The sequence below is a fragment of the Mesoplodon densirostris genome, chromosome 9 (genome assembly GCF_025265405.1).
Source record: "Mesoplodon densirostris isolate mMesDen1 chromosome 9, mMesDen1 primary haplotype, whole genome shotgun sequence".
NCBI classification, from domain to species: domain Eukaryota; kingdom Metazoa; phylum Chordata; class Mammalia; order Artiodactyla; family Ziphiidae; genus Mesoplodon; species Mesoplodon densirostris.
The window spans coordinates 84,624,545-84,637,868 of NC_082669.1; the positions used below are offsets into that span (position 1 = coordinate 84,624,545).

Consider the following 13,324-nt stretch of genomic DNA (forward strand, 5'->3'; position numbering starts at 1 on the left):
TTGCCACTGTACTAAATAAAGAGATGACTCATCTAGAATTTTCTTTGACTTGAAGGAGTTAAATAAATGGAAGTGCATGAAATGAGATAGAAGGAAATGCATAGAGACAAAGATTGATAACAGAATGAATACAAAAATGAAGAAGTCTCTCTGTTTTGAATTGTGCCTTTTTTTTTTTTTTTTTTTTTTTGCGGTATGCGGGCCTCTCACTGTTGTGGCCTCCCCCGTTGCGGAGCACAGGCTCCGGACGCGCAGGCTCAGCGGCCATGGCTCACGGGCCCAGCCGCTCCGCGGCATATGGGATCCTCCCAGACCGGGGCACGAACTCGTATCCCCTGCATCGGCAGGCGGACTCTCAACCACTTGCGCCACCAGGGAGGCCCGAATTGTGCCTTTTAAATGCCATTTCTATCTCCTCTCTCCACATTTCTGTTCATAATGGCAGCTGTCTAGCTTCTTGTCCCCCTGCTTTCATGATTGGTGGTTGACGTTGGTCCTTCTCTTGGCAGGCTGAGTTTTAGGGAAATGGGAGGAAAGCCAGTTATTTTGGTCCTTCAGTTCTCCTCTTTCACTTCTCCTGGGAGACATACCAATGATGGGGTCTATTTACCCACCATGCCTCTTTCTTCTCCCTTTTAAATATATTTCTATTGAAAGGCTTATCATGTATTTTTTAAATGTTCTTCCTTGATTGAAGGAAGGCTGTGGACTTTTGTTTTAATTAATAAAAGTCAGTAACGTGTACTGAATATTGATGTGTGGTGGGTGGTGGTGTACCTTATGTACATTCTCTGATTTAATCCTAGCAATATCTCTATAAAGTTACTGTTAGTAATCCCGCAAGGTCTCACAATTTAGTAGTAACTGGAGAACCAAAGTCGAAACTGCGACTTTCAGCCTCTAAAGTCTATAGAGTTACCACCATGCTATGTACCTTGTCCCCCAAAACCCAGCACACAGTGCTTTCCACATGGTGAAAAATTAATTACAGTCACAAATTAAGAAATACACATTTCTACAGTAGAAGAATAAATACAATCCTAAGCATTAATTTGCTAATTATTTTTTTACCATAGAGGATATAATTTGATAATAAATCTTATATATCCTATGTGCTACACAAACATTTCCAACTTCCTAAATTATTAACCTTGAACCCTGTGATATTCAGAAAACATTAAACTGGAAAAATGCAATAATATTATCAATAACCCTTTCTATATAATATGGTGAAGTGAGTGAAATGTGATGAGTTACTTTTATTTGGAAAAACATGTGACTCTGTTTTGGTTCAAGGGTGTTAATATTTTTAGTGTTAGCTTTGATTTATTTTCTTTTGATCATACAGTTATTACATTCATTTTCCTTAGTTCTTAGAGAGGGAAAAACACCCCAACTGCCAAATGCTAATGATGTGTTTATAGGGTCTTAAAGTGTACATCTCATTAGGTTTCTGTTTTTCAGCTGGGAAGAGTTTATGAAGTCAGCATTTGTTTCTCTTGGGTGAATTTTGCTTGCGTATCTTAAAGATACATTTACCATCTCCCTCAGGTGATTTGTGCCAATATCTGTCCTTCATTATTATAGCAACAAAAATTTTTCACTTTGCAGTCTTACGCAGCTCAGATAAATTTAGTTTGTTCTTCCAAAAATATTAATAGTATACCTGCTTCATGTTTTTTCAAAAAATATTTTTTGTTCTTCATTTTTGAAAGCGTATGTTTATCCAGAGAAAGTTTATGAATCAATATGAGGTCTGTTTTATACTTTTTAGAAAGTTTGACTTGAACTTTGGTGTTAAGCATCCTCAAGATATAGTTTTGTTGTTGTGACTGTTTTCATATTTAAGCAAATAAAAATAGCTCTTTGTGATACCAACTATAGTGTTTCTATGAAGACTTAAACCTAACATCCTGCCCCTTTTTGTAATACGGCCCCGTTCTCTCTAGCCACATGAAGCCTGAAATTAACATGTTAGGAGGACACGGAGATCCTCTTAGATTCTTCTGTGGTTGGCTAGAGCTCTCACAGCAAAATGCCATGAAGGAGAAGCAATTTCGATATAGTTCTTTTTGTTCTGATATATGCAGGAAAGGGATAATAAGAAAAAGCTTAGATTTGAATTTCATAGTTTACAGTGACTTTCTTGTAATTTGACCTCACAACTCTCTTGTTAGTAGGTAGTAACCCATTTTAAAGAAAAGGACACAAAAATTCGGAGAAGTGAGTTGCAAGTCCAAGTCCACCTAGGTAGAAGAGTCACAGAATAAACTTGGCAGTTCTGATCACAAGCTCTGTGAGTTCCCCTTCACTTTCCATGATTACGTGCCATGGAATGAGAAGAAAAATGGAGTAAACACCTCTAAAGTAATTTAAATTACAGGATGTTTTGGCACCCCACATTCAATCGGAAGACTTATATTTTTAAATGTATAGAATATATATACATTATATATTACGTGATAATATATATTTATTATATAATATACCTTAAGTATATTATATACTCTCTCAGTATATTTTACATATATATGTATATATAAAATATATATGTATGTATATATGTCTTAGATGGTCAAATTTTCCTTTTTAAGGAGTTATTTTTGAGTGTGTCAAGGAGAGATAGCCTGAAGGGATCTTTCACATTGTTCACTTTGGAAATGATAGAGAGACAAATTGAGATTGTAGTTTCAACATATGAATCCTTTACTTTGTTCACAGCTGCAGACATTTTTTGAGACGTTCCTGAGAACAAGTTCACCTCTTCAGGCTTTTGATAACATGAAGGAAACAATTAACAAACTCCTGCTAGCAGCTGAAGTATTCAGTGAAACGTCTACTCTGGGACCAAAGGTCTTCCATAGGTAAAAACAAATTTCAATGTTAAAAAAAATAAAGAAAAAAAAACCCTACTTCTAACAATTGATTGTTAGTGAAAATATATCTTAATTATCACAAGTAGGTGCTACTTGGAAAATTTTACATCAGTATAAAATATGAACTTCTAAACTTATGTTTTCTAATTTGTTGATCCTAAAACTTCAGAGCATGTTAAAGACTCATCAGTATTTAAAGAGTGGTGACAAGAAATAAGGCACAGTTATTTAAATTATCTTTTTAATTGCAGCCCCTTTCAAGCTTAGTTATTTTTATCATATATGCTTTCCATTGACTAGGTATATTTTTATTTATAGATTTTTATTAACAAAATTCATTAACTCTTATCTCTATATCTCAGTTTACTTGAGTATAATTTAATGCCTTTTTCTAGGGAAATGTTAAATCGAATATGTCAAAAAAGGAGGTGCCTCCATGTAAGCTTTATCATGCTTTATATGTGAATAAGAATGCCTAGCACGGAGGAGTAGGAGAGCTTCCTTTTCCATATTACGTTTTTATGGAGTCACTTCATTGTTTCGTTTAATGTATTATGAATACTTTAGATATATTTGTATTTTCTGTAAGGAACGAAACAGACTCCAAATCCAAAGATAATTAGTATTCAATTTTGGATTATCCAAGCCACTGCTCTTTATAATTAGTATGCACCTTGAAATTTAGCCTTAGTGATTATTCATGATATAGTATCAAATAATAGAGTAAATACAGCAAATAGAATGTATTTTTGTTACCTTGTGTTTTTATTTCAGATGCAGATTATGTTTTCAGCTTTTAACTTTTGACATTGGTTATGGCAGTGTCAGGTCCCCTGTAGTGCTCCAGGTAAGTATGCCAGAGTCCTCATGGGATCTTCCCCTTTGGCTGAAGGGTGTGTGTGTGTGTGTGTGTGTGTGTGTGTGTGTGGTGGTGGTGGTGGTGGTGGTGTGTTCATTCATAGTAACTGATCAATAAGTGCAACTTGCATCAAACTTACTACAGACTTATATTTACTGTGGTTCAGAGAATTAACTAGCATATGGAGAGTCTCTGATTTGAGTTACAATACCCACTCTGCATCCCTGTTGAACAAATATGGATTTTTTTGCGTTCAACCACTGTTTATGAAATAAATGTGGAATAAAGCTAAGTATGTGTTAACAGACATTTAGATAATAGAAAATAGGAGGTAACCTAGCTTATTCATATGGGTTTATAAAAAAGGTAACTCTTTTATTCTTTACATACGGATATTTAGTTTAAAATTGGCCTATATTTTAATTTTAAAAGCCATAGGAATTTTTGAAATATTTGTTTTCAATATTTGTATAAATATGTGGAAATTTAAGAGTGGTTTTTGTACACTCTGATTCTTTTACTTCCTCTTAAATTAAATTAACTTATTCAGATCATCTCCTCCAGCATATTTTTAATCTAAAATAGCCCTAGTGGCAAGAAGATTTTAAAATTGATTGCATTTGTCTATAGAAAGCTATCTTGGGATATTGGATGAGAAGAAATGAAGAGAAACAAAATAAAATTATATGCAACCAGAGTTCGACTTCATACTGTAATGACTGGTTTTCAAACTGTTACACAAGAAGAATGATTACATTATATATGGCTCAGACATTTGGCTGAATAGTTCAAAGATTTATCTCTAAAATTTTGAAATTTTATGAATCTACATCTTCTAATGGTCATTTATTCATTATTTTACACACATATCTAATAGTTTATATTATGATTTTTAAAATTTATTGTTCAGAAATGTTATATGTTATTTCCATAAACACAAGGTCTTCAACAATAAAGAAGTTCAAGACAAACTAATTTGATTTTACAAAACAGTTAATGTTCTTACAAAGAATCGTATTTTCAAAAGAGCATTACTTAGATTTTATAAAACGGTTGACCTCCAAAAGGACCACTAGATGTCAGTTCTGATCTATAATCCAACGGGAAATGAATCATGTCTTAGAAGTGATTTCACTGCATTAAAAGTAAGTCAATGAAAAATATTTGCTGTGTTTTTACTCTTTCACAGGTGCATGAGCATTTAAATTTTCAAGATGATGATAATATGGATTTTGAGGACCAAAACACAGAAGAATTCCTTTTAAAAGACACTTTCAATTTTCTCCTGTCTAATGAATCTTCACTTTCCATATTTTCTGAGATATTTCAGAGACTTTATAGATCAGGTATATTTAAGGTAAGTGCATATTTTTGTACTGACAAATATTTATTTCATTTTTGGAAGGTGCCATTTTCTTTACTGTGCAGGTAAGCAACTTGATAATTCATTTAAAATTGATTTGTATCCATTACATAAACCTCTTAATATTTTTCCGACCTAAGGACCAATATTATTTTTATGTCTCCTAAGTATGTGACTGACTGATTATGATGAAATTATGGGTTGAAAATGAAGTAAAGCGGTCCCTAATTCCCAGGGAAATTTTGTGGTTATAATGAATAATACATACTACCTATTATAAAATACTTTAAAAGGAATACCTGAACCTTTTAGAGGCAGTTAGAGTAACAGTGAGTGCTCTAGATTAACATCAAGGGACTAGAGTTATAATACTAATTTTTTTTAAAGCATTCACATCTGGTTAACGTCTTTGGTTAGATAGATGCTGATGATTAGGGAGTAGTGCTTCAGAGTAAGATTGGTTAATTTTTATGATCTGTTAGTACAAGTTTTCTTGATGCATAAAAAAATCTGTACAGGTTACTAGGTACAGTATTGTTTTCTATGTATCTTTCAGTTTTAAAACCATAATTGGAAAATTTTGAAAAGTAGAATATGAAGGGTCTCACCAAGAAGCAACGCTCTACAGAGAGATGGTTTTGAGAGAGATGACATTATAGACTGTTGTTTCCCTATGATTTTATTGATTCCTAGAGTTCCCTGTTTCCCTTCCTTAGTGAGTGGATTGCCATTAAAACCATTAGAACCGTTTGACCCAGAGAGAATGGTAATATGTGTATCTTTTGCTCTAAGGGATGCATTATAATGAAACATGAATGTGAGAAAAATGGGGGGTGAGTCTGTTTACTAGAATCCGTGAAACTCGAAAATGGTAATGTCCCATACATGAGGTTCACGTGTAAATTTGCTGCTCTGATCTTTTGTACCCTGAAGACTAAAAAATGAATTTTCCTGCATTTCCAAACTGTCACACTCATTCTGTCCTTCTGGGCCCAATTTCCCAACCTTATTACCAAAGTAGTACTTACTGAGCAATTTCAGGTCCTTTTGTCAAATATGAAGCTTTCTTATATTCTGACATCATTTTGGCAAGTTAAAGTTATTATGTATTATTTAGAATTAATTAGCCCAGCTGTTTATAGAGTTCAAGATTTGGTTCTTGAATTGTGTTAAACATGGTTTGACTTTGTAGCAATTGCTTAAGAGTTGTATTTTTCCCCCCATTATAGGGTGAAAACTATCAAAAAGAACTAAATCAATGCCTATCTTTAGAGGAGATTAACTCAATTATGACCTTCATAAAGGAACTCAGGAGTTTGGGACAATTCCAACTGGTAAAACAAAAGTGACCTTTGATTACTCTTGATTACTGAGATTACAGTAGATCAGCCATAAGAGACTTGATTTTGACATAAAACTAGATGAAGATATTTCTCTAAGGAATAGAAATCTTTGTAAGCTTCTTCTTTTCAGAGATATTAAGATGAGCAGAATGCATATTCTTTAAGAGTTTACAGATAATACGTGACTTACTAAAGGTGAAAGAATATGGAATTAGTATAGCTGGCAGGATTTGATAGTTCTTAAGGGGAAAATGCTAACATTTTTCCAAAAAAGTTTGCTTTTAGCTTTGGGACATTTACATGTAACCAAATTTTCCTTCTGCTTATTATGCCCTTTTTCGTTTGTGTAAAAGTAAATATTTCTCAATAGAACAATAATATTTTTTAAAACTACCTAAATCTTAATTTGTTGTAACTCTATAGCAAAATACAAAGAAAGAAAATATAAATAATTATAATAACTTTTACTGGTTTCAGCCAAAAAAATATACATGGCATTTATTTTGTTTTTTATGTATTTTCCTGGATTCTCAGCCAAAAAAATATAAATGGCATTTATTTTGTTTTCTATGTATTTTCCTGGATTCTGTTAAGTTATTGATCAATACCAAAGGATAATTTATTACATATACATGTGCATGCTCAGTACTTGCTTTGTTTCCAGTTCTGCCCTTATATAGGTAAATTATATTGGATTCATATTTTTCTACCTAAGATTTGTTTATACAAAATATCTCTTTAAAATAGCATTTTTAAAAGTCTACTAATAATTTATTATTAATCCGTTTGAATAAAATATTTATTTTTTACTTAAAATAATTTGTGTATTCAGATGCTACTTGTATGAGTTATAACCAACTTATTAAATTAATTAATGAAGGTTTGACACTTGTTTTTATAATTTAGCTCCATATTTTAGAGGGTTCAAAGTAAGCTTATTACTCCAAAGATAACATAATTGATGGGTTATTTTAATTAATTTAAATATAGTAAGTATTACATTCATGACAGTTTGGGGCAGTACTATACAAAGATAATCAGAGACCTGGCTTCATCCTTCATCCTTCAATATCTTCAATTTAAGATATTGTGAAAGTAAACAACATCTCTTGGCACAATGTGAAGAACAGAAGAATTATTTTGTAGGAGAAAGGGCAGACACTAATTTCCTGACTCTCAAAGTAGAAAGAGGATAACCATAGATTTTTTTTTTGGTAGGATTAATATCTCTCACCCTGAGATTTGTAAGACACTTGTAACCCAAGAGAATCTCTCCTCATTTTTCCTGCTACCTGACTCACTCTGTTGTTCAGCTGTTTTCAGGTATCTATAGAAAGCAAATATCCATTTCCTTTCAATGAAAACAGAAATAAAATTCACCCCATTTGAAAGTATAAACATCAGCAAAATTAGTTCCTTATAAAAAGTGGATTTACCTTGACAGCAACACAGAAAATTAAATTATGGTATAGATAATGGATTTTAAATAAATATCTGATTTTTTTAATATCTGATTAAATAAATATAAGGCCTTTTCTAGTAATATTACATTTTATTTTCTATAACTTATTCTGATATTCTGCTTTCAAATATTTCTTCTCAGCTCTTCCCATCTACTACTCCTGGGTTTCAATCTTTGATGAGTGAATTTTATGATATGGCAAATCCTGTGGGGAAACCTGTTTCCATCCTGACCCAGTACTGGTCTCTTTTAAATGTATTTGAACAATTTCAGCTCCTGAATAAAAAGGCACAGCCACACCCGCTGGAATGGTAAGAGAGCCACAAATTTGAATTGTGCAACCCCAAAAATCTCTAAAGATTGATTTCAAAAGGCATTGCCTACATTAAAGAAAGCAACAAGAAGAAGTGTGTCCAAAAATTCATGCTCTGGAAAATAAGCTTCTTTAAAACATTGAAACCATAATGATTCTAGTGGTCTTCAAACACTGTAACAAAAATATATCCAACAGTTTTTCAAACCATCAGGACTTGACTCCATTCAAAAGTCATATTTAAAATTAAAAGTTTCAAGCTAGTTTCATCCTGTGATATATATCCTTGAATTACGGGAGCATCAGACAGAAAGAATTAGGTGAGATTTGTTTTATGAACCATCAGTCAGAGTGGAGCCCGAGACGGTATGAGCATTCATTTGGAGTTTCTGAGGCATGACTTTATTCTAGGCAAAACCTATCCAAATTTGTAAATACGTCTGTCTCTACCGCAAGATTAGAGCTTTTTTTTTTAGAAGATGGAATCTCAGAGAGAAGCATTCGGCCAGGAGAAAAGGTCCTTGGCCTCCTATGTCCACTTCCATTCTAATGAGGGGTAGTAATGAGTGAATAAGAGGGTTGCTGAGCCAGTGAACATAGTAACACCCCCAGTTGCCAGGGGAAGGGGCAGTGCCTATGGTGCCAGCTAAGTCTGCTTCCCTTTTATATGATAGAATTAAGTGAGTATTTGACTTGTCTATTGCCAGGAAAACAGAAGTAAACCTAACCTCCCAAGGGAATGAAAGACTAGATGGCCGTGCATGACCATCAGTGTCTCTGAAGTTACCCTCACGAACGGCCTCAATTCTATTGACTTGTCCTTCATCTCCTTCTGCCTCAGGAGACAGTAAAAACAGTCCTATAAGAAACATTTTTTTAATCGTTCAAAAATACAAGTAATCACATATTCAAAGAATTCATAGGACATCTCCCAGGACCAGAACTCACTTTAATTGCCACATCTTTATGCAGTTGGCCTTATTCCCTCAATACTCCGAAATAATAGGATTGATAGAAAGTTTTGTTTGTTTGTTTGAAAATTACATTTTAAATAATACAGCCTACTGTCCCTTTGTTTGTTCTTTGCACTCACTCAATACAAGACTGTCTCTTTCGCCATTGTCGATGAGGGAAGAGCAGACTTGATTTACCAAGGAGTCTATTTAAGTGTGGTTTTTAACTTTGGGTAAGTTCCCTTAAGATATGCAAGCTTTGGAAAGTTTATTCCCGAAATTTGTCTCAAGGTCCACGTTTGTTATAAGGTTAAACAATTGACTTAAATTCAGAATATTGAATTTAAGCCTAATTCTAACCCTAACTGATTCCTTCCAACAATGAAATTTACTATAGGTCAGTGTTAAATATAGTTAGAAAAAGTCAGGACCTTTTTGAATCAGACTTGATTCAAAAATCCCAACTCTAGAGTTTATTAATTACAGCAGGTAAGATATTCCTCTGAGTCTCAGTTTCCATACCTGTAAAATATGGATTATACCACCTACCAAGTATTGTTTCAAGATTGCATAAGACAACCTCCATCATGTATTGCATAGTGTGTGGTGTGCTGCAGAGCAGATAGGTAGTAAATATTAATATACTTTTGGTTTCCTGTTCCTATACCATCCAAAAGTCACTTCAGCATCGACAAATGGGGTATATATTTTTCTTTCATTTATAGGGAAATCAAGATAAGTATGAAAGCTTTATCTAAGTTAACACTAAGATAAGTAAACTTGAAGTCTTTATCAAGAAACAATTACATAAATTGTTTCTAGAACATTTTAAGAAAGAATGCTCAATTCTAATTATCTTCAAATTTACCAGTGAATGTATATATATTTATCATTCATGCTGTATTACAAGGAGGATGCATATGATACACATTTTCCAGATGAGGAAACTGAGGTGCTGAGAAGATGGGTTATTTGCCCAAGCCACGCAGCTACTTGAGTTGAGACTAGGGCCCTGGCCTCTTGCCCGTGGTCCAGTGCTTTACACCAAGACCTCATGCTGACAGGAAGATCACGTGTAGTCATTCATAATTGCCCTTATCTTCACAATGGTCATCTCCAGTTTTTCATACCAAAAAAGCCAATTTTACATACCTGTACTATCTGTGGGGTTTAATGCCTTCCTCCACTCTTTTGTTTTGTTTTGTTTTTTGCGGTACGCGGGCCTCTCACTGTTGTGGCCTCTCCCGTTGCGGAGCACAGGCTCCGGATGTGCAGGCCCAGCGGCCATGGCTCACGGGCCCAGCCGCTCTGCGGCATGTGGGATCTTCCCGGACCGGGACACGAACCCGAGTCCCCTGCATCGGCAGGCGGACTCTCAACCACTGTGCCACCAGGGAAGCCCCCTCCACCCTTTTAAATAAAGATCATCTGCTTATAGCAACGAGGTGAGGAGAAATAAAGTCAAAAGAGCAGCATTTAGAAAAAGTGACACTTATGTCTGTGCCCTGAGGCTCAGAATCCAGAGGTCCCAACAGAATTAGTGGAAATCTTAACAGAATGAAAACACTAAAATCAATGTGTGTGTACTCTCTGCTAATTTTCACTTTACTGGAAATAAAGTTGCAGGTGTAATTTGCTCTAATCACATGCTTTCCATGAAAATACACATTTTCAAAACAAATAAGTTATTCACAAAATTACACAAGAAATCACTTGCAGGATGAGTTAACGTACAAAGCATCCCATTCCAATAAGATAGTAACATTTCTAAAATTCAGTTTACATGCATTTCAGGGTTGTATCTTTTATGAGCTTTGCTTAGAGTGTTTACTTCATATGAAATCAGAGATTTTTTTTTTTCTTACCTTGGCCTGGCACTCAAACTTCAAGTAAACGTATCTCACCCCATGCTTGCTTTATCTATTTCTTCATTCCTCGGAGGAGGAAAGTTATTTTAAAGTCCTAGACATCATAATTTTTCACCCCTGATTACATCATTGCATATACTAAAGGGAAAAAAAGACTTTAAAAATAAAACTGCAATAAAATTATCACACCTCCCAACATTAACTATAGTTTTACTTCCTTGATGCTTCTTAATTTCCTATCTGATGCTTATATTTTAAGGGAATTGAAAATGCCTTATTCATTTCTACTAGTACAGTACAATATCTGGAACAATAAATCTTTATAAAATGTAATTTAACACAGAGCGTTTGATTGAATCTTCATAGCATCCCTGTGAAGTAAGGCCAGTATTTTTATCTCTGTTTCTCTGGAGTAGAAATGGAGCCTCGCAACCCAGCACAGTAAAGTGAAGTCACATCCTGTCCAGTATTCTCTATCATCAGGACCAGCAATTTTTCTGTCTGCAATTTTAGATTACTTTGGTCCCAAATTTGAGGATTTAAAGGCCAATCTGGCTGAGCATTTAGTTATACAACAGAAAAATGAGGCAAACACACCAAGACATAACTAACCCTTAAAATTCATTCCTGTTCATCAGAGTTTAAGGATAGAATCCTTGGCAGGACAGGTCACTTTCTGCATGGTACGCTTCAATTTCTTAGATTATATGGATGTTCTTCTCAGTCTGTGTCTCAGAGTTTCCAAGGCTTCTTTCTTCAAGACTTTGTAATTTTAGCCAAACAGATTCCAATAGGAATGTGTGTTTCTGAATCACTTCTGTTGGACCTAGGCTATCAGAGATTGTTCCCTTTTGGACCAAACAGTGACTTTTTGCCCTGGTTTTCTTCAAATGTGCTTCTGCTGATTAGGGATGATGAGATTTCCATCCACCTCACTTGAGACAAGATTGCCAGTTTTGAGGAATGAAATCCAGAAAGTTTTTCTTTGTGTTCATCAAAATAACTGTGCTCACACACAGGAAAAAAGATAGTGTGTTAGATGTAATTTCCATGAATTTTGTTCAGTGCATTGATCCAGAGATGTTTGATATTGCCTTCACAGGAATTCTTTTGCAGAGGATGAGAACATGAAAAAACCACAAGTACCATTTAATGAAATTGAAAATAAAAAAGGTAAAGGATGTAGTCCCACTTCTTTCTACATGAAAAACAAGTATTGTGTGGCCAAAAACATAAAAAAATGTTTAGCTTTATTAGCAATCAAAAATGAAAATTAAACTGGAAAATGCTGTTTTCCCTCAAATTTGGAAAGATTATTCCTCTTGAAGATAATAGAGTTGGGAAGAGTGTAGGAAAATGAGTATTCTCATGTTGCTGGTGGGTGTATAAATTAGAACAATCTTTCTTAAGGGGCCATTTAACAACATGTAAGAAAAGCTTTAAAAGTTATTCTTACATACCAGAAATTTCACTTCCAGATATTCATTTTAAGGAAATAATTAAGAATGTACACAAAAATTTAATTACATAAGTTACTAATAAATTTAAAAAATAGCAACTACCATTATTGCAATAATAGTGGATTGGATTAAGTTATAGTCATCCAATAAATTACTATAAAGCCATTCTAATATTGTGGGAAAATAGTTATACATTAAAGATGTTTAAGATATATTATTAAATGAAACAATTGGCTACAAGCAATATGGACCTTAAGGAAAATTAATGGTGATTTTGATTTTTCTCTCTTAAGCTTATCTCAATTTTCAGTTTTTTTCCTTCTAAAGAACATCTGAGCTTTATGTCACATGAAAAGAAAATGTTTCTAATTTTCAGAAGAAAAAATGAAAAGAAGTACATGTGTCTACATTTTTTTTTTAAAAATCGAAGTTTTCCTACTACAAATCAAGGTTTAATCCAATGTAGTGGTTCTGGTTGTGTAGCCCCCAAACCAACAACATCAGCATCATCTGGGAAGCTTGGAAAATTCAGATCTACTGAATCAGAATCTCTGGGTATAAGGCCCAGTATTCTTTATTTTAACAAGCCCTTCAGGTGATTCTTAGGCATGCTAAAGTTTGATAATAAAATCAATCAATAAGGTCAGGGAAGAACTGATGTTAAACTGCTGTTCTGATTGTCTTTCTCTCTCCCACCATTTTTTTCTTCTCTAAATGATTTCTTTAAGCACTCTGTTTTTATTCAGTCATTTGTCCCATTGGCATTTATTAAGGAGTTTTTTTAGATAAATGTTTAGTTGAATTTAGAAACAAAGTAAATATCAGTG

At 33.9% G+C, this 13,324-nt stretch overlaps 1 protein-coding gene across 3 annotated transcripts in view; it reads left to right on the top strand.

Moving 5' to 3' along the window:
* The window catches only part of CPED1 (cadherin like and PC-esterase domain containing 1), a 304,458-nt gene that overhangs the window by 127,374 nt on the left and 163,760 nt on the right, over positions 1-13,324 (top strand). For all 3 annotated transcript variants that reach the window (XM_060108389.1, XM_060108390.1, XM_060108391.1), the window contains exons 7-12: positions 2,722-2,864; positions 3,651-3,723; positions 4,925-5,092; positions 6,328-6,432; positions 8,045-8,214; positions 12,140-12,210. In XM_060108389.1, coding sequence (XP_059964372.1) covers positions 2,722-2,864; positions 3,651-3,723; positions 4,925-5,092; positions 6,328-6,432; positions 8,045-8,214; positions 12,140-12,210 — 730 coding nt within the window. The remainder of the gene's footprint in view (positions 1-2,721; positions 2,865-3,650; positions 3,724-4,924; positions 5,093-6,327; positions 6,433-8,044; positions 8,215-12,139; positions 12,211-13,324) is intronic.